The 24,929-nt window shown below is 40.2% G+C and overlaps 1 protein-coding gene across 5 annotated transcripts in view; it reads left to right on the forward strand.

The window, feature by feature from the left end:
* LOC140271456 (histone deacetylase 7-like) overlaps positions 1–24,929 on the forward strand; it is a 167,780-nt gene that overhangs the window by 12,182 nt on the left and 130,669 nt on the right. For 3 of the 5 annotated variants that reach the window (XR_011907848.1, XM_072366683.1, XM_072366684.1), the window contains exon 1: positions 18,786–18,851. Coding sequence is in view for 2 of the 5 variants with exons in the window: in XM_072366683.1 (XP_072222784.1) it covers positions 18,839–18,851 (13 nt within the window). In the remaining 3 variants the exon portion in view is untranslated. Of the gene's footprint in view, positions 1–3,084; positions 3,150–14,146; positions 14,217–18,785; positions 18,852–24,929 lie in introns of those variants that run through there. The other 2 variants (XM_072366685.1, XM_072366686.1) reach the window with 2 other exon arrangements.

The following is a 24,929-nucleotide window of genomic DNA, read 5'->3' on the forward strand; positions in this document are numbered from 1 at the left end:
CTGACATTTTTTCAAAATGTCATATGCAGAGAAAACACAAGTACAATACATCTAATGTGACAGCCTCAGATTTTCAGAAAGAAAAGTTTGAAGAAAGGTTTCCTCATATGTCCGGAAAACAAAAGTCTAGTCTTGATAACTAGGCGGTTTATATTTTGGATGCGGTAACATTTGTGTTCCATGCTAATCAGTTTGACTCATTTGTCTAAATCATTCAAATTGAATAGACATACGTATAACCCCACGCATTGAGGGAACATCATGGCCATAAAGCCTTATAGGGAGCCTTATTGGACTCCAAAAATACCTTTCACTAAAATATGTTTATTTATACAGTAGGGTCACTTGAGTGACAAAAGAAATAAAATAAGAAAACAGTAGAGGACAAGTCAGATCCAAATCATGTACTAACTTAATGACTCGGGGGAGGTCTGGTGAAAGAACCCTCAGATCTTTGTGTTAATTACTTGTGCTTAAAACTCCATGGGCCAGCATGCAAGTCAGTTACAGTACATGGGTGTGTTTAGTTTCATAACAGATTTACATTAGCTTTGATTCTATAGAGATTACGCTTTGATCCTCCACCACACAAGCACATTGGTTACAGTTCTAATCTCAAAGATTATAACTCTGTGAATTCAAGGAACGGAAAACATTTTTGCACAATCAGCTTGGTAACAAATCACATTGTTGCTAGGCTGACAGAAACTATTCCAAACATTTCCCCACGAAGGTACTTTCAGTTGGCTTATTTTCTACTGTTGGGACCTAAAAATAAACTGCAAGAGAGCTTTCTGAGTTTCCTGTCAGCTTCTGTCCCGACTGTAATGTTCCATGTATTTAGTAAAATGGTACTCACCATGATCTCAAACTATGGAAGTCAGCAAGTTTTATTAAAGGCAACATTGCAGTTCTGAAATAAGACTTTAATCTGTAGAAACTATCTAAGGCTCTCATGAAGTTAGGTCAGCAGGGTCTGTTAAAAGCATTGATTTTGCAGGTCTTGTTTTTTGTTCAGCAAAAGCCTCATTTAATTCCATACTGTGACCTCACATAATTCTGCCAATGCCAATTTCAAAATGGCAAGTTCAAAACATTAAACTACTGCTGTCATTGACAGGAAGTCAAGATTCAAAAAGGAAACCAAATCAGGCTGAAAAGATTTTGGTTTCCTGAGAAAATATTTGCAGAGTTTGTGGGTCTATTTTACACACCTGCTTCAGAGTGCACTCCATCAAAGCAATGATGATTTGCTCAGTACTGTAATGGTCTTTGTGTCGATCGGTGGTTGGGTGACTGTAACCAAAGATGTTCTTGCTGTATACGTATTGCAATCTACTAGAAGCTGTGAAGTCAGTATTGAAGACAAATAAATATATATCATTGTATGAACAATTTCAATTAATCTGCCATAATACAGACTATTGTAGGATAGTCCCGTATTAATGGGGTTTATTCTACTGGGTCACCTTAAATGCTGACAAAAATAACATATGAAACATGTTTAAAAGTAATTTTTAATTTTTGACTAATCTTCTTTTTTTGTATTTTAGCGTTAATTCAAATTTTAACATTTCAAATAAGCATAATACCGGCACAGGTATTTGGAAAGACAAGTAGGCTACATGAAATAGGAGGAGTGTAGTCCTGAACACTAAACCGGTTCCATTTTTTTCTTTTACATTTTATTTTGCCTGTGGATTTCGAAAACCCTCCAGAAGTGTGTCAAGATCTCCAAACCGTCACTCCAAAGAGACTGTTTTGAAGTTTTTGACAGCAGATGGAGCCACAGTGTTGGGGCCGTTTCGTCATTTGTCACAAAGTCTCCATTGTGTGAAAACAAAGTTAAGACCGAACCAAGCTCAGAGCGCACAGTATGGACTTCATCTGAGGGGAGTGCGTCGGTGCAGGGAAACAATAGTCCTGAAGATCCATGTGAAGTCAAGGCTATTTTTGGTGGGGCCCGCCTTGCCTGCTATTTCTGTCAGCAGGAGAGCAGAGGGGAGGGAGCAGCACTTGAGGGGCCGGGCTTTCTTTTCTGCAACTTGCTTTGGTTAAGTCACTTTTCAGTTCCTCCTCTGCTGTACTAAGTTTGCTGGCAACACCGGTGGATCTCTCCATCCCCTCCCGTTAGGTTTTTCGCCATTTCGGATGCAAACGGACCTGTTGAGCGCACTAAAATCGACTCGATATCAACTGGATTATCTTCAAGTGACTGTGCTTCTGTCCGACTAAAGAGGTAGGAAACTCCGGTGGTGAAAGCTCCGTTGGAAACAGCTTCAAGATCGGCAAATGGTCTTTAGCCAAAATTTAAATGTTGACCTGTTTATAGGGCTATTCTCTTTCTTTCTTTATTCAAAGGAAGGCATGATGCGAGCCACCTGTGCAGGTGGTTTCCTCTGCTTGCGTTACCTATAAGCGCACGTTTACGCGTTTTGCTCCAACTCTCAATCCTTTAAACTGAAAAATCAGCCTTCTTTTTAAACGACTTTTTATCTCTAAGAATATTGTGGCATTTATGTTGTGATGCACATGACCACTATCTCTATAATGTCCGTTTTCACTGCCGACCAGGATGGCCTTCCTAAAGGTACTTAAAGGGACATGAAATAGGACCAGAGACAAAACTGCCATGAAGCTGGAGAAATGTGACGCGGCGGATCGTTGACACGCCGCAAATCACCGTGGAAATATAGTGGCTGACTTCATTAACAGTTAAAGCATTTTCATTTATTAAACACTATTGAATAACCTTTCGTCTGATTGAATCCACTCGTCCTCTACAAACACATATGTGCGCACACATGAGGAGAGGCAGATTGTTTTCTTTTTTAAAAATGCACGTGCATACTTTTCTGCCACCTTCATTTTGTTGTGTAAGTGGGGTCTTTACCCATATCTGGGTCAGATATTAAGTTTGTGCCCGTTACATCACAAAGAGCTGCACATTGTGCCCAGCTGCACACTCAGATGGTCAAATCTGCTACTGCAGACCTTTGAAGAACGCCAAGTCACGTTACTTACAATTACAGTTTGATCTGTTTTTGTTTTCACTCATTTTATTTTAACTGTTTGTGTCTGCAGATGGAATCAGTCCCTTTTGGAGCACCATAGAGACAGACGGGACGCCATACTTCACACGCTGACAGGTTGGACTTTTAACCTCTGAAGAAAATTCGCTAAACACAAGTATTAACCTAATAAGTAGTTGTGTTGTGAGTTTTTACTTTAAAGTATGAAAGGTGGGCCACAGCCTTGAGCGCTGAAACATTCATGTGGAAAAATGCTGCCAGTCTACAGTCAAGCCCTGAGGACTGCATCTTGTCCTCTTTACAACATTTTTTTTACAGCATGTACACATACATTACACTCTTCCACTGTTTGGGTGACAGCAGTTTTTCCAGTGAGGCATACAGAGTGATTTAAGCTGCTTGATACTGTGAGAACTGCAGTAAAGTACAGAACAGGTGTTGGCCTAGTTGGAACGATGTAGTGTATTTGGGGCCCGTTGTGTTTTTCATGTGTGGGTTTGGAAATCACTTCTGCCGCAGGTCATGCAGAATTTTATGTGTATATTTAACAGTCGCACAAAAATATGAGAAAATCAAGTTTGACGCATGAGGTGTGTTTTGTTTTGGAGCCGTGCTGTCAGTTAACCGCCTCAAAAAGTAATAAGCTCTTGTTAATCCAACAGGATATGGACACATAAGTGTTAGTTTATGACACATCTGAGGGATTCGCTTCCCTTAATTTCAAAATTTCACTTCCAGTATTTAAAAATTATTTTTAAGCAGTCCTGTGACCTACTTATGATCCTATGAGCTGTTCCTTTCGATGCAAATGAAGCAGAAACGAGACACGTTAGACATGATCCAAACTGATTTTGGAGAAATTAGCTCTGGTCGCACCGGTTTTAACGTCTGAATGTGGTTATGATTAAATAATAGAAATGTCAGGACTTACTACTAATATGATGCAGGATGTGAACCTCAGCTAACCCTTATATCAAGAAACACTTATCTTTACAACACAATGTAGATAATCATCAAATTTCCGTCACGACAGTGGCAGCTCTGTGTCCCCGTGGCAAACATTTCTCCATTCTTTCCTTCCCTCTCTGTGCAAGGAGTTCTAAAGACGGCACCACGACTCAGCCTGGTGTTGACTCACATGGGAAAGAAATGGTTTCTTTTTCAACCTTAGATCAGTGGATCAAAAATTTGATCCACTGCTCCACCCATCAGGAACAAGTCACCCGGCTGAGTCTTTGTGTCCTGCCTGTTACTTTAGATTAGCTTTCTCTGCTGTGAAGCATGCCTGTGTGATCACACTGTGTAGGATTACAATGCATGACTCTTTGAAAGGGAGCCGGCTCTGGCTGTGCCAGGCTCTGCTGAATGTATGCTAACCAAGTATCTACTATGTGCCTTGTGTGTCTGTGGAAAAACCCAGTGAGGTCATGGCTGTGGCTGCAGAGTCTGGTTACATGTGTGTTGTCCACGCAGGGCAACTGACATTGGCCTTCTTGTCTGTGCTTTCCTCTCCGGTCTCCCTCTTTCCTCTCTGTCTCTTTCTCACACACAAATTCACACAAATGACCCCACTTGAAATCATTTTCCCTGTTGGGCGTAGTACACTTGCGTCAGATGTTTGTGTGTCTGAAGACTGGTTAGCAGTCTAAGGTGGCAGCAGTGTGTGCCAGATGTGTTCAACATGCGAAACCGCCATTTTAAAAACCTCCAAAGCTCAAACAGCCCGTCAATCTACACAGAATGCAATAATAGAGACCTGCAGGTCATCAGAATTAGACATCAGAATCGTCTTGGTTCGTCTGTCATAGCACGGATCCTTAATGAAAAGAAATCTAATAAGTCAAAGCTGTTTTTCATAACTTTCCTTTGCTGCTATTACCTGAAGAGACCATGTGCACAAGGATTATGTTCGATGCAGACAAGCTGACGACCACCATGAAAACGCACATCTAATATATGACCTCCTTCACTTTTACATCTAACGTTTTAGCCTTCTGGAAGAGCGCCGTTCACACACAAAGACACACATGACAGTTCTATGGACAGACACATTTTATGCTTATTTTATGTTTTATGATTCATTCTGTGGCCATAGGTACCCTGGTGGCTCACAGCTGTGTCTGCTATGTCCACTCCTTTTTTTTTTTTTTTTTTAAACATCTCATAGTCATTTCCTTCATTGTGAGTGACAAGAATCAGTGTTTTTATTTTGTTTAGGTAGGCTTGTTACTGCACGATTTTTACTCCTATCAAACGGAGAGGAAGACTTATATTAGGTAAAAGTATATCCATAGTTTTACATGCTTTAGCAATTAATTTTTTTCATGCTGTACATTGCAGCAGCACTTCTTAGCAGCTCCTGTTTGAAATGCTGTTTTCACTCCTTTATCTTTAAGGGCCCACAACAGAGAGACCCAGGGTGCAAGGCTCAGCTCTTGCTTTAAGCGTGCCAAACTAGGCACTCAGAACAGCTCTGGCTCAATCACAGATATGGCTCAACCAGACCATGTGATTGGACAAACCATCCTTTTACCAGTGTACATACAGGCAGGAGAATGGCATTAACGTGCAAAGCCTCAACGCTGTAAACTGTGTGACATGCACTGCTTCTAACTTCATCTGTAGGAGACCATCGTTAATGTAAGTGCAGGTGAATTCACTACACAGATGTTATCGTTCTGCTACTTAAATGGTGATTTCGTCAGATGACGCTGTGGCTATAAAATCAGGATTTTCTTAGAGCGACAGTCTGGAAATACTTTGAGGGACTGCGAGTTGGCTACTATTAAGTCAGTCTTTTACGTGTTTAGCCGTCTGACAAAAGAAACACAAAAATATGTGAACGAGAGTAGCTTTATAGGTTTTGGCTGTATTGATATAAACATATCCTTTACTGTTTTTACAAAAAAGATGAAACGTTTTTTTGGAATTTTGGAGCCCCTAGAGTCATTTGTGTTAAGAATACATAAGCAGGAATCATTCAGTCGCCAAGTGCATTATTTGGGTTTGTTAGTCTGGGTTTGAAAAGCTCACTGTGGTGAGAGTTCGGCTGGACTGACATGTTTACATGCATTCTAAAAGTCCGATTTTGGTCAGACTAACACAATAAGTCGTGTTTTTCTAGTATCATGTAACTGTGCAGAGATGATTAGTCTGTACCAGCGACTGATGGATTGGCATATCGCATTCGCTGCAGGGAAACACTGAGAAGGACAATGACATTGGGAGGGTTCGTAGCAGGTTGATAGCCATACAAAGAACCCCAGTGAACATAATACATAACTGCAATTGCAAGTTGCTTTCAGATGAAGACTTTGCCTGACTGCAAATAGGCATTAACTTCCACGGACATAAAGCACACCAGGACCGAGCACATGGCTAATTAACATACCTTAAAATTAACATATGGTAACCTCTAAAGTCATTTCTGCAACCTCAGCTGAAGTTACAGATATACTGTTAACAGACACACTGCTGAATTTAAGTCATAACTTACCATAAGCCTCCCTGCATTTAGGTACAGTGATGGAGAAATCTTTTTACTGTGGCTGTCTTGTATTCCTTTACCCTGCTTTCTGGCACACCATGCTGATACCTGTGGGTCATTATCAATGATATTGTCTATTAGCCCGTCCTCAGCCTGGACCAGAAACAAGGCAGTTTCAGGCAGTTTAGGAGCGATGTTTTCTGAGGTAGAAAATTAGTCCCTTTGGTGTGGACCTTTCAAATGTTCAAGAGCCCCCGCCAGAGCATTTCCCTGCCCTTCACACTCTCTTTCCCTGTTAATTTATTATTTTTTTTTCTCTCTAAACATTTGAATGTCCTTACTTCTGTCCTCAACAGTTCTCAGAACAGACTCTGGGAAAACTTTGGGGACAGATAACAATGGGAACGATTGTAATAGCTGCAGTGGAGTTCGCATATCCTCTTCCTGGTTGTGGTATCCAAATACTTGGGTCAGCTGATCGTGGTTGTTCCTGCTGTTTTGTAGAGCTGTTGGAGGAAGAGTTATTTACAGACGTCAAATTATAAAGGAAGCAACGGAAAGAGTAAGAATTTGTACAATCAAGAATGATTTTAGTTAGTGATGATAATGTGATTGAATACCCATATTACAGAGTCATTTGTTGATTCTTTTTTTATTTGTTTTGTCATTATTCAAACAAAAAAAACTGTTTCAAAACCCTGCTCAGTTTAATGACCATACTGTACAGGATTAAGAAAGAACTTGGAAAACCAGAGGAAAAAAAAAATCAGTCTTGTTGTCGTTGCTTTTAATTTTTCTCATTCTTTACTCAACTTTACCAAGTAATCTGACTAAAGTTTAACATTAAATCAACAGGTTTAATCTTCGTAGTGTGCGTAGCTAATCACTTAACAGCACACAAGAACTGCATTTCTGGTTTGAATGTCTGATCAACTGTCAATTGTGGCTCTTAAATTTCCTGTGTGCGAGGTGTTTTTATTCCCAAACAGGATGAAGTTATTAAATCCCAGCAGCTGTCCCCAAAAGTGATAGACTTATTTGTACTGATTAACAACCGCATTCATGGCTGCAAATATATTGTGGTGATATTTAACTGCGGGGCCCATTAAAGCCAAGCTGCAGTGAACAGACAAGCTGTGCCTCAGTTCTGCTAGTAATGTTAGTAATAGTAGATGGCATTGAAGGAGGCGGCTATTTTTGCCCTGTTGAACAAATGGCTCAATTGTCCTGCCTCTAGGTGCATGAAATCACTTGATATGTCAGGGGTAATGTTATATAATACTCTCAAAGGGGCCCCACAAGGCTCTACATGTGTGTGCTAGTGTGTGCCGTCGTCTCCTTTTCGTTTCTTTTAATTGTGTGTGTATTTTTCTGTTTCTCAGGCTGCGCATATTCGCAGTATTGTGGCGTGAACTGGAGTGAGAGACTTTAAGTGTATGTGCCGTGTCCTGAAGTAACACCGTTCGTAATGTTTTATTTGCGTGTCAAATCAATTTATGTTGTATTAACCTTTGAGCTAAATGCTTCGTGCTGTGGTCAGCTGGGCAACTGGTCTGTTATTGGCCTCCTGCCGGAGTCTGTGTGCCCCTCAGGACGTCTCCCTCTTTCTTTTTGTCTGTCCTTCAGACACACAAGCACATACACCTAGGCGTGCTTAATCCTGTTGAGATTTACTGAAGCTGACTGAATTATTTTTCTTAGGATTTATTCTTGTGGCATTTGGTGGGGAAAAACCTTCAATTTTCACCTCCGTGCCACCCGCTGCTCCAGACCAGAAGCCTTGGATATAAAAAGGCATTCTTTGGCCTCAAGTGACTGACATTTTGCCGTTGGCTTCTGTTAAAACTAATTGACTTTTTTTTTTTTTTTTTTTAAGAACACACCATTGGCTCAAGACTCACAATCCTGTGAAATCAATACTGAAACAACTGATTATTCACTTCAACTCTTTGGTTTCTTTCCTTCTTTAGACTAACCTCATTGACTGTGGCCTAATAAGTGAAGCTCCTTAATGAGGAGAAAAGAAGAAATGTTTGTTTGAATGAAATTAGATTAGATATTTATTTAGCTCCATATCAGGAACAAGCGTCATCTTGTACACAGATGCAACAACAGTCTGACTCCTGATAGTGTAGAGACCGGTGTGGGCCACGTACATCAGGCTGGCCTTAATCACGGGTTCTCCAAAGCGGACCTCTCATTGTATTTTGATGTCCTCCGACTTAAAGCTCAGCGCAGAGTCATGATTTGGCTCGCATTCTCTTCAGATCAGTGAGGTGACTGACACTGACCTCGGATCAGATAGCTTGTTGTGGGCTCAGATGTAATAGGATCTCCTCTCATCTGGCCAGACTCCCGACTTTACATGTGACTGTGAATGTGTGTGTGTGTGTGTGTGATGAATCGTCTCGAGTGACGTTTACAGCTTCAGGCTAATTTCAACAACTCCGTGCTGTGGGGGAGGAGAGCGACACAATGCATGTTTATTTAATTTGAGTCTGTGTTGGGCCTGTTTGACTTGATGTGTGTGCTTGTTGGGGTGTTTTGTGAGCATGTTGTGTGTACAAAGGTTACTTGAAGACATTTTAAGAGATCTGAGATATGCGTGCATGCTTTGAAGAGGACACACGGCACCAAAGGTGAGGAGGTTGCAGAGTATGCAGTATTAGACGTGCCAATGATAACATAAAGTGGATGGAATCTATTCAGTGAACGCAAAATTATACGTATGCAGTCATTTCTAAGCGTGTAGTTTCTGCTTTGTGTTTTTACTTGTATTTAACTTATTTTCTATATTTGGCTCGTGTTTTACATATCTGCCAAATGTTTCAGGCAAATTAAAGGAAACTGGAATATTCTAAGAATAGTACCAAATAACTTGTGCTGCCGGTTTAGAAGAGACCCAACAAAGCAGGTAACTGACAGAGTTAGTAATGCTGTGGTTTAATATCTCATGGTGATGAGTAACTATTACTGTCATCTAACCTGTTCATTGTTCTGAAAAGTCCTGAAAAGATGTTATATAACTGCCTGTTTGTTTTAAGTATTACTCAGGTGGGGCAGAACCCGACTTAGCAATGACAAATGCTTGGTTGGTTGTGCACTAAACACCTTTATATAAGAATGACCTAATAGTAGGAGTTAAGAATTTCAAAAATTAAAAAGAAAATCGGTAGCATGAAAAAGGAATCTTAAATCTTAAAAAGTATGTAAAGCTTTTTCTATAGTGTGACTCAAAATAAGTTAAAGTGTTGCACAAAACGCCATAGCAACCAATAGGAAGAAAAAAAACACAATTGCGAAATGTCAGCGTTTATGGTCCTAAACGAAGGAAATTAACGCATCTAGAGAAGAGTATTTTCTTACAGGGATAACCAGTTCAAAATTCTTCCTGCTGGAGATTTTACTCTCGCATAACTTATGATTTGCCTGATATTTCGCCATCAGATGTATTTTCTGCAGCAGTGCTCTTTCGGCCTCTTCGCAGTTAACGATCACTCTAAGGGTTTATGCGTTGAGGTCCGTCTGCTCAGTCATTGGAGAGCAATTTCATGTCCACAAGTCAACAGAGTGCCGTGTCATTCACCGAGCCTCGGCCATCTGTTCCTTGAACGTCATCCGCGGTGAAATTCAGTTTTACAGAAGAGGTGGCGATAGCTTTGCATTTGGCTTCTCAACTGTGAGCGGGACAGTTGACAAGTCGCTCGTCAGAATTTGAGCGCTCGTATAACATGAAGGTCAAATCCTTGAAGATCAAACGGAAAGAATCGGCATTCTATCAATGTGTTTCTCGTTTTATTTTATTCTGCAAATTCTTTAATGTTATCTGTTCCATTATCTGGATTTTTTTTTTTATTCACACTTGGCATAGGTATGCAATCTGCAACTCCTTGTTTGATGTGCAAAATGAGGAAAACTGCTCTTGACAGGGTCCAAGCAGACTTCTGAGGTGCTTTATTTATTCAACCAGCTCACTTTAATTTCATACAAAACAAAAAAAGAAACCATTCACATATCAGCATAAAAATCAGAGCAACGTTTTTCTAAAGAAGATGATAAACAAACAGTTGTCAAATGTCAAGAGGCTTTTTGTATTACCACCTATGTCTTTGTGCATGTGTGTGTGTGTCACACTGGATTTGAGTTTGTCCATGACAACGTCTGACTCTGTTTACGCGTGTCTTTGTGTGTGTGTTCATCCCTGACAAGAGTGCAGAGCATGTGCAGGAATGTTAATGTCTTCTTCCTTTGTTGTCTGTGCAGACTGCTGAGTGTGACTGTGCATATTCATGAACCTCTTTTCCCTGTAACATGTTAACTTTTACCAAGAAAAGTATATAAATTAAAAGGAAAAAAAAAAGCTGAAATTGAAAAGAATCAAAAAGTTTAAAGCGGAGAAATCCACAGTCTCGGGGTTACTGTTGTCATCGGTTTTCTCTTTTTTAAAATGTATGAAACATGAGCCACATGGAGCATAATGAGATAAGATGTGTGGTCAGAGTCCTGTCAACAAATCCCATTTCACACGTACAGAGTTGTTTTGCAATTGCCACAGGAACCAAAGCCGCTTCTCTTTGAGCTGCTCTGGAGCTCGGCCACTGCAACATGTTGTGTTCGTACCAAAGAAAAAAAATCTCCATGTGAAAAGGTCATGCAGTCAGCATTACATCGTGCATATTATGCTGCTCTCGCCTGCAAATCTAAAATAGTGGAAGATGCTCAGTTTTGATATTCGACGAGATTAACACCTTTTGAGATGAGCTCGGTTCAACAACCAAAATGCTTTAAGGTGAAAGTGAATTAGAGATGTCTCATTTTGCTGAGTAAAACCAAACTGTGTCCTAAGTGCAGAGTAGCCTGAGGCTTGAAGAGGATAAACGGATATCTCCTGACGTTCTTATCAGCAGAAAAGCCTTTGCTGCTGATTGTAGGTCTTTTTTGTTGCTACCAATCTCTCCACCACAGGCACTCTCTCTCTCTGCCGCAGGCTATCAGTGTGTCAGTCACCACTGTTGTCATGACTCACTATTTTCACCACGATAACCTACAAGATCATTTAGTTCATGTGAAATAATTCCCCTGTCACTATTGCAGAACATTTGTTAGAGTTTTAAGCAAGAGATTTGTGTGTGTATTCCCCTTTTTTTTGTAATGATAAGGTGGATTGAGATCTGTGTGACGTTGTGTGTAATGCGTGTTTTTTAGAAAAGATAAAGGGGGGGGGTCCCTTTGAGTGAGCTGCTGTTGAGTGGCTATATCTGTGTGGGGAAATGTGGAGAATGTGTTTGATGTAAAGGTGGGCAGTGTTTGACATCGAGTGATGGAAAGAAAGGAAGGCTTGGACAGATGTGAAGAAGAATGTAAGTTTGACATCTGGAATTTTGTAGGGTTTTTTTTGTGCACTTTTGTAATATTGAAGTTTTTCACTTTAATGTCAAGTGTAGCAAACTTGGTTGTTTGTTTTTCAACTTGATCTCTGAGAAATATGGGAATTGAGACCATGGGAATTGGATAAATCTGCAAATAGTGTCAGTGTGGAGTCTGTTTTCCTTTGTGCTTTTTTTTTTTTGTTATGTTTTTTTTTATGTTTTAAGGTTATACGTTTTAGTTTCACATTCAATGAGTGTTAGGTTCGGCAGACAACAGCTTATAGGAAATTCTGGTTTGTACAGCCTGACATCATCTAAAAAGTTGACAGTACAGCTGGATTTCTGCTAACACTATCCAGAGGGGGGTGGTTTTGTCATTACCACCCATGAGGGACTGGTCACCCTGGCAAGTAAGCAATTTCAACACTATTTGTGCATCCGTGCTCCACGGCATAATGTACTGTTGAAAAGCTGTGCTGATATGAGGTGTTGTGTGAGACCAGGCTGCAGTCTTCAGATATGCGAGTGTGAAACCCAATTCTCTGGTTGAAGGTCTTCAGAGAGGCTCTCATGGTATCAGATTTTTTTTTGGTTTTCAGCAGGAGAACTCTTATTGCTGCTGACAGCACCTCTATTGTTCTTGTCACTGTTCCAAGATCAAGTTATTATGACCAGTCTTCCAGACATTTAGGATCGATATCTTACAGTCTGACCGCTTTCTCTCAAATGAGCTTATCTTCACTATACTCGTTTCTCGTCTTCTTTGCTGGACTACAGACGAACTCCTTTACCAACCTCAAACGATGACTTTCAAATTGAGCTGAAATGGAACAAGTGCACACAGATTGGTAAACTAACAATCATTTATGACTCTGATGCACAGGAACACATTAATTTGTAAATGTGTGGATATTTGGCGTAATTAAACTGAAAGGAAGAAAAGAGAAAATAAATCTATTGACTTTGTTGACCAAGCGGCAGTTCTCCTGTAATGCTTAACGGGGCCAAAAAAATGAATCATTACAACATGATATGGCATCTATAGCTGCTTTTTACAGTTGCAGGTGGACTGTGCTCCACTTCTGTCATTTCCTTAGATGCGAGGAGCTCGTAGCGACACACTGTGGCAGCTAGCTAAAGCTAGTTCTTGTGTCTTTTTATGGCAGATGGAAACCAGCACAATGGCGTTGTATTGCCACCTGCGTTGGAGCCAGTCTGTTAATGAATTATTCACCACCCTAATTTCAAGTATAGGTGTATTTTCTTCATGGCTCTCATGCTGCACTGGTATCTGCCTGGTGCAACCCGCTGATGGATGCACGGCTGCTGCACTGTATCAGCTGGAGGAAGCACTGATTTGCCAAAGGGCATTTCAACTGCGCTTCTCCGTTCCTAAAAGTTTCCACATTCCTGATATGATTAAGATGTTGCAAAGTCAGCTTAAAGCCGACGCATCTCTTGTCAGTCAGACATGCCACATATTTCCAAGTCTGTTCAGTCATGGCGACTCTGACTGTGCATGCTGCCCTGTTCTTCCTTTGTTTATTCTACATAAACTATACAAAAAATTTAGCTTTTTAAACAGTGAAATGACAATTATTGATGACCTGGATAGGTAGAACTTAAGCGGTCTACTTCCATTAAAGAGATTTAAAAGCTTCTAATAAAATGTCGACGCAAAACTGGGAAGGATGTGAACTGCAGCAAATAGTTTACCAACTGTTACGTGTCACACAGGACAGCACATCTGGTGTCTCCTCAGTGACAGGCAGAGCCAGTCACACAATGAATTAGTTGTTCCAAAACTTTCCAACTTCAGGTGAACTGCAACACTGTCAAGTAAAAAATGACAGATGCCCATTTGTTTATGTAGCACGCAAGTGTGTGTGACCTGCGTGTAAATGGGTGTATTGTTGGTATGCAGACTTGGTGGAATCTTAAAACACCTGTTGGCATGTAGTGGAACAGGATGTAACATCTTCGTTTGATTCCTCTTTTGCTACCCTACACGGCATTAATAAATCTCCTTCAAGAGGAGAAATTGACAAATGTGTACATTTTAGAAGCAACTCAAATTTATTAAGACTCATGTTGTGACAGTCTTGTCTCCAGCCTCAAATGTGAAATGACTTTATTATATTGTCGCCTCTTTTCCATCTTTGTGTATTTTGCTGTTGTTCTGTTAACACTCCAAAAACTGTGAACTTTGTGCTAAATTTCTCCTTTTTTTTTTTTTTTTTTTTTTTTTACCTCCTCAGATACAAGAGGAAGATTGCCTCTCCAGAATCCCAGAATCATCAGTTGTATTGACATCAGTCACTGAAAGAGGTAAAATGTAAATCAGATGGTGAAAAGATAGCAGCTTTTGCTTTTATTAATAGCTCAGGCAAACCACCAGGGAGGTGGTGTGATTTTCGTATCTCTGCAGACTGCAGAGTTGTTCAGCTGGTTTGGTCCAGACACAAAAGGTATCAACAATATCCAGTTTTGGTGTCCAAAAGATGTTCCTCTTGCACTATCGTAAGGTTGACATCTCCTCTTTTGAGCAAAATATCTCAAGGACTTTCAGTTGACATGCAGTTTACATAAATTCAAGTTTTTGTATCGTAAGTTTGACTTACTGTAACTTTTTAGACATGGTGCCATATCAGATTGAATTATTTTTGTCCGGCATTTGGGTTTATAAACAATAACCTACAGAAAAAACGGCATTCCCCTCTTTGTGTTCATTTCCAGCTGTGACAGAGAAGCTTGTATTGTTCTCACCTTGTTAGTCAGTCTGGTACCTGTCTTTGTGTGCGTGTTGTTACAGCAAAATGTGCTTTTTAAAGACATCTTTAGTAACAGGAAATACCACAAAGGTGGTTACTGTGGAATACTGTGGCAGGTATTTGCTCGTGTTTATGTCTGACCAGGTTTTGCCGACTTTGTTGCACATGCACAGATCACAAAGCTGCATCGATGTAGTTGAGATAAGAATGAGGGGTGAGCTCAAAATGGGCGTGGATGTGCCTTTGCCTCTGTAAACGGCTGTATGAGTCGGTAGCTCTTTCCCACTTTACTCCCCTGCCCTGAATTTACCTTTAAGAGGTATCTGTTGTATAAACATTTCTTATTTTAATAGATGTTAATCTGGCGTGATCCAACTGTAAGGTGGTCTGTAATTTGGTGGTGATGTGCTTTAAGACAGCAGAAATGATTAAATACAGCACCCGCCAAATAAAATAAGCACCATGCTTATCTTTGCTTTTACTTCAAAGTGCTGTTGTTTGGTCTTTTTTAAGATTATTAGAAATGTTGCAGCCTTGTGGTGATATTTATTGAATGCTAGCTGTTGTTTATTCTCCTCAGACATACTGTGCTGATGTTGGATAAATATCGGCATCATAGTGCTTATGAAAACTAATCGATGAACTATTAACCATGGTGTTTTACTTGCTTATTATAGAACCTTACTGGTACTAGATTTGTGGGCTCGATGCTGATTCTGCTGTCGAAATTCCATATGTAAAGACGATATACAGTACATGAAGTTTACTTTGTACATAACCTCACAGCCTGATACAGTGGGTACATGCAGTATGTTAGAGTTGGGCTGGGTTTAAAAAAAAAAAAGACCTTTCTGATTCCAGTTAATTTTCATTTGAGAAATCCAAAATCGATTAACACAAGACTTGAATTGATTTTTTTATCGTATACCACTTTTTTTGGCACCATGCGTTAAGAATCTTGTTGTTGGGCCGTGTTCCAGCCCGATTGTTGCTTACTCTGTCACAGGTACTGAAGTGCAGTGTTAACAGCAGTCTCTCTTCTGTACAAACTACAGAATTATGTTGTGTTCTTTCAAAGTAAAGTTTTTTTTAATATTGGTACAAACATAAAGATGAATCAAATTATATCTGTGAAATGTCAATAGCAGCCAATAATCTCAGCCTATTGATACGTTGGCTGAGTGACATATTGGTGAGGCTCTAGTATAAGAATAGGTGGCGCATTATACAACATGGGCACATTATCAACACGTGTAAACTTTTGACTCGGGTCACAAGTTATTAATAATTCTGTGATGTCTGTCAAAATAACACCTCACAAATTACTTATGGACTTTCTGAAGTGCGCTTGTGTTAAACATAGCAGATGACTTTAAAGAGGTGGAAATATTTCTCATTGTACATTATGAGCACATAAAGTAAGCATTTCCTCTGAAGCATGCATGAAGACCTGGTGCCAGGTGTCATCCAGAGACATGATTTAAGTGCCTCTGGTGTCCTTAATTAACACCGTGCAACATTTTCCACTTAAGAGGGTAGTCCTCCTCTAGCTATGCTTGTAACACACACACACACACACATACATATACACACAGAGAGACACAAAGCACGTAATACTGCTTAAACTTGTTGACAGCCGCACACACCACCATTTACACTCGAGCAGTTGACTGTGCGCCAGAAGAGCTAAGACCGTAAATATAGAAATAGTTTGGCGACAGTTGTAGGCAGGCAGATCCACATCCGTGCGTGCACACACACATTTGCATGGACCACGGTCTGGCCAGCTGCTATGGGAGGACGGGAGGTTTTGAATGGGAGTGACAGCTGTGGATTCCTCAGGATGAAGGAGGGATGGATAAAGATTGGAGATTGAGAAGAATGAGAGGGAGATAAGTTGCCGAAGGAATGAGTGAAAGCACGGGGATGAGGGAAAGAATGGATAAAGAAAAAGCAGACTGTAAGCATGTGGAGTGTCATGACAAAGTTTGAGCCTGAAGGTTGAACCTTAAATATGCTTTTTCAGAGCCCAGCTGACTGCAATTGTCAACAGAGATCTCTGCTTTTCCATCATTACAACATAGCTTATTAAATTACACACAAATTTCACAGATCTGGCATTTAAAAGAATTATTCCAGGGTTACTGAAGTATGTGGCTAAGCATTTCCTGGTTGTGGGAGCATTTTCAGAGTGAGCACAAAGAGACAGACAGCTCCCGGAGTAAGGACCTTGTGATCCTAACTGTCAGTATGAGACTATTCATAGAGATCCTGTGTTGCACAAGGCTGATTTAGCAACTCTGTGGATTCTTTTCGTGAATACACCCTCATTTCCTAAACCTTTAACCCCATTTATAAAATAAAGTTTTTTTCCTCAGTATCCACCTGTAGCTTTAAAATCACTGCTCTGAACTCTAAATGTTTGATAAGTCTTTCCAGGGAAGATTTTTCCCCAGGGAGTAATGAGTTTAGTTGAATAACTTTGTTTTTTCCAAACAAATTTAACTTTGAGGTTACTCATTCCCTACATAGTCTTGCCCAGTATGTGGTGAGTCAGCCATTTTGTTTTCAACTGAAACTTTCCATTTGCTGTTTCGTGTACTGACAAACCTGTCAAGTGGATCATCAAAAGTAGTATACAGAAGCTGTACACTATATAGTATGCACCTACATCACTGTTTCAGCTGCTATAAACACACCAAGACCCCCAAGGAGCAAAACCTTCAATATGGCTTCCACCACTTGTTATGTGATTGGGAATAGTGGCAATGAGCCACTTAACAGTAGATTCATTTTTTGAAAAATGTCTAATCTAATTTCTGCTGCCAGTTTGAGTCACAGGGGATTCTTATAGAAATGGCACAGTACAACACACACGGCACAAAACTAGATTGCTTAAATGCAGTAATAGACAATGAGAAATGGTTTGATTTACAAAGAGCTAAGAAGTGATTCCAACTAATCTTAACAGTCATCATTGTGTTGAGATTTTCTGCTACTGTTATCATATTTTGGGGAACATTAATGATCTTTTTAATGAGAAGATTTTCCAAAATGTCAACATGTTCCTGTAATTGTATGTTATGAAGGACAAGGAATGCGTATCTTTGCCTGAGCCCATTTGGTCCCTTACATTAGTGCATTCAGAATAAATTCAACACAACCTAACTGGGCTGTCAATAGATTACTTAGTAGTTTTCCATGTTTCTTATAGTGTGTGTGTTCATTACATTAGTGCATTGCCTGCAGGCTACTGTTAGTCATTAATCAGAGTCGTTAAATGGTGTCCGAGGCCTCTGCTTTTCAATAATACCGACAGTGTGGGAGCAGTGATTTGGAAGTCTTTATGTATGAGTGTATGCAATGACACTCGGAGAACACTTTGGTGTGCAAGTCCAAATTATTAATATTATTGTGGCAGGGCTCAATGGCACTGCGGCAGCAGCGTCACAACAACAGCAGGGAGAGGAGGGGGGAGGAAATGGGAGTCTAAACTGAGCTCTCAAACAGGAAGCCACCCTGGTTCTCTCATTGTTGTGTTTTTATAGACTCAACTTCCTGCTGACCGGACCGCCCCTGTTACCATGGTTACCATCACTGTTATCAATGGGATGGACCTCATAGATCGCACAGTGGAACGACCAATTGGTCAAGGAGCGATACTTAGAAAAAATTTTAAGAGCAATCAATTCAATGTTGTTTTTTTGTTGTTGTTTTTTTATTGTGGAACAGTCTTTTTGAGAAGCAAAGCTTTGCAAACCCTTGAGGGTTATTAGAGGCCCGGTTATCTATCACCTCATTAATTACTAATGTTTTTGTTTGGTCATCTACCTGCTGTATCTGATTTTGATTCAATTTCCTGTTGGTATTATGCAAATTCTGTCCCAGGCAGCATTTTAAAAAGAGGTTTAAAAAACCATGTAATTGCAACAAAGCTCTCCTGGAGACTGCAGATACCCTGCAACATGGCCACTTTGCCCCAGAGAAGGAGCAGCAGCAGTGTCAGAAAAAGAAACAGGGACGGAAGACAAGAAAGAGAAGGAGTTAAAGAAAAAGAGGATGTGGCCGGCAGTAAAAGATGACTGGAGGGGAGTGGAGCTCTCTGTCTAATTATAGATCCTGCTGTGAGCTGGCTGAGGCAGAAGTGCTACTGGGGTTTTCACACAGCCGGATATTTACATGACAAACACGGGTATGTGCTTTGACTTTATTTGCTATTTACTCTACGTGTGTACATCTGCAAGAGTGTAGATCTGGTGAGGAGGAGGTGAAGCAAGTTGCATCAAACTCCCTAAATTGCCAGCTGCGATTTCTGTTTGTTAGTGTAGCAAACTGTGATGATGATGATGATGATGAACCATCCAACATGAAGATAAGAGAAAGTAGACCGAAAGAGTGAAATCTCAGCTGTCCGTCTTACTTATTGTGTGATTTTTCTCTTGAGCTTCTACAGTTGCTACTACACTTGCTTTACAACTGCAACACATTTCAAGAGATGCAGTGTGTGTGTGTGTGTGTGTGTGTGTGTGTGTGTGTGTGTGTGTGTGTGAGAGAGAAAGAGAGAGCTTGCTGACCTATAACAGACTGCAGTACTGGATGTTTATGGAAACTCAGAGAGGACTTTGGAAACTGGACCCATGCTGCATCATACATCAACCTACCTCTGTTACTGTCACCCTGACACACACAAGCACATCCACAAACTCATAATCGAGCCTGTTTCTCCTGCTGCGCATACACACATGAATACAGATGCTCACATGTCCTGTACTGTTTGGTTCGGGACTGTTTTCAGTTTGTTTAGCACTTGCAGGTTTGTTCTTATGAGAAAGCAGTGTGCTACTAAAATGCTTCACACCACAATTAGATTCATTTGGAGATCTTAATGTCAAGTTTTTAAAATTTATTTCCCGAACCCATGTTTGTAGATTTAAAAGCAAGTGTAATGATTTTCAGTTACTTTATAGTAGATGCAAAGAACCCTCCACTAATCCCACTTGAGTTTTCTTTCCTGTTTTTTAGCATTCTCCTGCCATAACAAATGGGGCCACTGATTTCAGCAACTTCACTGGGGAAGGTTTAAATAGCTAGCTCAGCTAAAAATTAAGATTTTTTGTTTGCTAAATAAAGAATTGAGGAAATAAGAACAAGGAAATAGTAGGAATTAGAAATATGCAGTGTCTAACTGTGCAATTCGGTGTCAGATCCAGAAGGCTACAAACAGAAACTCACAGAATTCATGAAGATTCTGCTGAAAAAATCGGCACTGTTCAGCCTGGAAACAGAAATGATCGTTTCAGGGTGGTTCCTTTTGAATTTATTGTTTCACATCCTGCTCCATATCTCCTTTTCAGTGTCATTCTGCTTTGATGTTTGTGTATTATAAGGCACCTCCAGTTGCTTAAGAAAAACCAGACCCTGCATTTGTTTGTTTTAGATTAAACTTGAACTGTTTTCTTTGGCAAAAAGCTCAAAAGACATGCCGTAAATATGGATCGGCAGTCCCACACACTCCAGTACCTGCGCACAGACCACACAATACAATGATTTGTGGAAAGTATACGCACTTACATTAGGACTGACACTAAGAAACAAATCACATATATTACATAAGCGTTCAGAAGGGTGAGGGTTGGATCCTTTGTCACACATGCTCACGTGGAGATCATAATAAGATAAATACAAGCCATTTTTTTTTTTTTTTTTTTTTCAAACTTCACAAAGGGAGTGATGAAGAGGGTTGAGAGGAGAAATATGACTCTGTCAGCAGTGTCAAGATATCCCAACTATTCTGCTCAAAGCTTTTCTTCTTCCTAATCTCTATCACAATCTTTTTGTTTGATCATCTCTTTTCTTCAGTTGGTTTCCCTCTCTGAGTTTTGTCTGAATGTGACTTTCCCCCATCGGGCTTGATTTGCATGCATTGGAATCTTTTTCTTTCTTTCTTTTTTTTTGGGCCCTCAAACTCACAAAAACCCTGAGATAATGACACATCTTTCTCTACTGAAAGTGACTGTTGCCTTTATAAGGTGCAGCATGGTTGAGACACTCTTACTCAGGCAGTACAGTCAAAAGATAAGGTGTTGTAACTACATTTGGAAATGTGACAACACGCAAAGTGTCGGCGCCTGCTCTGTTGAGTTTTTGACTTAGTGCAGTGCCTGAAACTACTGGCAATTTGCTGGCTGTCATCTCTTTTTCAGCGTGCAGTTAAAAAAACACTTTAACATGTAGGTTGTTCAGGATTGCTGAGCAACTCGCTTTTCTTGTCTTTTGACTTCCCTCTCCTTCTTTTTCTGTTTCTATTTTCTTTTTAAGTGTTTGGTGTTTTTTTTTTTTCCATTTTATTTCCCATGTTCTGTCGCACCGTCTTACCTGTAAAACCAGTCTTGAATAAGCTGTACACAAGTTCAGCGTAAAACAAAAGAACTGGGCGAAATCAAAGGGAAGGGATTAAATACATATTCAGGTTATTATCTTTTGCTGTCGATCCCACAAGTCCACGCAGACGCACACACACACCTGTGCCTGATTTTGAATGTCTGGTGAACGCGACCTAATCTGCCTGGTAAATCGGCACATTCCCAACGGTCTCGCGTTACTAGGCAAACGGTGTCGTACTGCTCTCATGTTGGTTTTCATAATCACACACTGACACTTCTGCACATGATGCCTCTCACCCAAACACAATAACAAACGATAAACTTACAGATTTAGCTTTATTTGCTGCTTTTCAAGAGGAGTTTACATGGTCGCTGAATCCAACCAAGCAACAGATTTTGTCAACGGACTTGGCAACCTGTTGCCACATTTAAACACACTGAGCTGCTTTTGTACTCAGTGCCTACTGTAAGTCATAGGTTCGACTTTGCTTTAATAAAGATGACTGTAAATTCTGCATCATGTCCTGTTTCTACACGCTTCCTTTGATGTTGACCTTTTTTTTTTTTTTTTTTTTCCATTTGCCAATAACAATGAAATAAACAAGGATGATACGGACCAGCAAACAAACTTGCATTTCCTGCAAGTCCTGCAGTGCTTGAGCTAGCCCAACAGGTGTTTTGCAGCTTTAAAAGGCTCTCGATTGAAATCCAGAAATAAGTTTAGTTCCAGAAGCCCAAAAAAGAAAAGTTTGAAACCACCAATGATTCACATTGTATGAAGTAAAAGGAATTCCAACAGAACAGAAACCACAGGAACCACTTCAAATCCTTCTCATCTTGATGCTGATAAAGTTTTAAACATTGCATTTGTACCCTTAATAGTTCTTTGACTTTCCTGGCAGTTGACTTTTTGAAGGCAAACATATCGGATTACCTGAACCACTCAACATGGACCTGTTGCATAAATGGATGTGTCTACGGTAAATGGCTTTGCATGCTTTGTATGTTATTCTAGAACATGCCTTCTCAGCTCTGTTTGCTTCGAAAAGCTGTGCCATATAAATGAAATCAACACAGAATTTCAACCACAAGGTCAAGATTTGTTATTCTTCTCTGAGTAACAGCTCCATGCAGATGTAATGAGCTGAAACATAATATCATTCTCCATGAGAACTATTAACATCGGTGCATCATGTTACGTGGAGAGGCCCTGGGGAGGAAGACGGTAGAGGGATTAAATGTGGCTGCTGAAGTTCATGTACTAAACCACCACACGGCTTTTGTAGACTCTTGAATACATGGGAACTCACAATTTTTACACCATTTTTAATTAATCTGCAATCCTAAAAGACATGGATGGAGAGTCAGTGTGCACTTGGTTGGTCAAATGATCGGAGATATTAGTCCTCAGCTAAAGTTCTAGCTTCATGCGCTGTGAAAGTATGCCTAAAAACTAAACTTTGATCGCGGCAAAGAAGGGGTTCATACACACCTCAGTTTGAAGTTTTATGGGCCCAGCGCTGTGCACAGCTGATGATAAATAGGCTTCTTACTTTGTCAACTTTAAAGGGAAAGAGAAATATTAATGATGGTATGGAAACTCTTGTCTGTGTCAGTAACTGATCTTCACACCCCTGTTTTCGTCTTCCCATACTGTGTAACTGAAAATATACACATTCTGGAGGTATGAGTCATCAGATATCAACAGGGAAATGTGTCTAGTAAAACTGTGTACACCGGGTACACGAATAGAAAATGAGTTAAAAGTCGGTAAAAGACTCTTTTCAATTGTTGTTCACCGAGGTTCATGCCGTCGTGTGATTTCATGCGTGTGAAACGTCTTTTTAAACACTTTGAGAAAATCATTTACATATATCTTTTCACTTTGCCAATCACTAGAAACCAGAGGTGACATCATTGGGTTAATTTGTGTATGTGTGCGTGTGTGTGTGTGTGTGTGTGTGTGTGTGTGTGTGTGGTTTTCCCCTCAGAAACAAAAGACCCTGTGTAGGTAAATGTTGGACCAGTGTGTGTGTGTGTGTGTGTGTGTGTGTGTGTGTGTGTGTGTGTGTAGCTATTAATAACCCATGGGAGGCAGGGAAAGCATGAGACACTGGTGTTCCCGACTGTGTGTATGTGTGTGTCTTAATACTGTAGCAGTCTTTGTTTCCTTGTATAAGTGTGTTCTCTCCTTGTTTTCCTCAGAATAATAACCTTATTATTCTTTGCTGTCATTGTGGAGAATACATGAGCACAGCAGTGCTGGCTTATGTGAATGCATGTCTTTGCCAAGTGATTTCTGTTATTCTAGCCATGGTCGGCATCCAAACTGACTCTTTGTATTTGCACATCCTAATATGGAGGAGCGATCCTGACACTGCGCATGCTGCCCACACACACTTCGTGTTAAGTCACATTAACCCAAAAAGAGATATTGAAAACAACCTTAATAACATATCAGTCGCTTCCGCTCCATTTTCTTGTATTTCCTTTCTCCCAGGGCGGCTGTTGGCATGAGGTCAAACCTCTCTGTGAGTGACATTTACTCCTCACTGTGCAGCATGACATCTGAATACCTGGCAAAGCAGCACACAGATGATGTTGGCTAAAGTCATTTCAAGACTTGCTGTGTATGCGTTTGTGTGTTAAGTTTTGGTTTCAGCATCAGGCAGGTTTACGCAGTAGTTGTCTGTTTAAGCCTGTTTTGTGTGTGCAGCTCTGTATGAGTGTGCATTGTGAGAATGTGTTAAAAATGTATTTGTGTGTCAGTGTTTGGAATTTTTGTGAGGGTTAGCCTGCATGCATATTTATTCATGTATATAAATGAATACATATGACCAGTGCATACAGAATAGAGTATACTCTACAGTTGAGTGTTGCTTGCTACAGAGATATCGACATGTGCATTCATGTTAGTGTATGATGCATATGAAGCTCTTGTGTGCTTACAGCTGTGTAAGTGTGAGTCACCGTACATTTTTTTGTGAATAGGCAAGAACATCTGTGTGTTTGGTGTGTGTGTGTGTGTGTGTGTCATGGGCAGAAACTACCCCTAGCCTTTTCCCAAGCTGTTCCCTTCCTGGATCCTGTATTTAGTACTGGATGAGGCAATCTTTCCCACTGACTCACCAATGCAATGCAAATAGCCCCAACAGCATGCAAAGAGCATGAAAATGTGTATATGTGTGTCTCTGTTGTAGATGGACTGACCAGTGAGAGACGGTCTTATTTTATTTCTTTTGTTCCTGCCTTGATTGTGCACATGAAACTAAGTTATTTATATGTTCATTTGAAGAGATAGTCCATTTATTTTTCGAGAGGGGGGGGTTTGCGTGAAGTACGTGTGAGCGATGAGTGCCTCACTTGCAGTAGACTGCAGAAAGGGCACTCTCAGTTTGGAAAACCAGGGAGGAATAATGACAAGGGAGCTAAGCTAACAGCTACTCAGAGGGCCACAGAAGAGCTAATTTCCTCTATCTAAAACAACTCAAACCTACAAAAAAATGTCATAGGATTTCCAACAAATACTTTGTGTGTTGTGACTTTACCACCATGTCACCTTGGCATCAGTTATTTATTTTGTCACTTTTTTTCTAGTGGTACTCTTGGGAGCTTTAAGCCTTAGCCTGCTTTTCTAAACTGAGAGCACTCTGGCCACTGTCTATGGTTTATGTTTTTGTGGGGGGAAAAGGGAAAAAAAAAAGAAAAAAAAACTTCTTTACCTATTATCAACTATCTATTTTTCTATGTCTTTCTATGGTAGCATGTTCATAGCTTCTTTTCAAGCAATATGTTAGCCATTTTATGACTAAATGGGGAAACCCATTGCCTGTGGTCTGGGGCAACTGCCAATATTTCTGTGGTGTTTTTTATGGTGTACCAAGTCG

Source organism: Leuresthes tenuis, unplaced genomic scaffold (assembly GCF_036924035.1).
Source record: "Leuresthes tenuis unplaced genomic scaffold, fLeuTen1.0.hap1 SCAF_16, whole genome shotgun sequence".
Taxonomy (NCBI): Eukaryota; Metazoa; Chordata; class Actinopteri; order Atheriniformes; family Atherinopsidae; genus Leuresthes; species Leuresthes tenuis.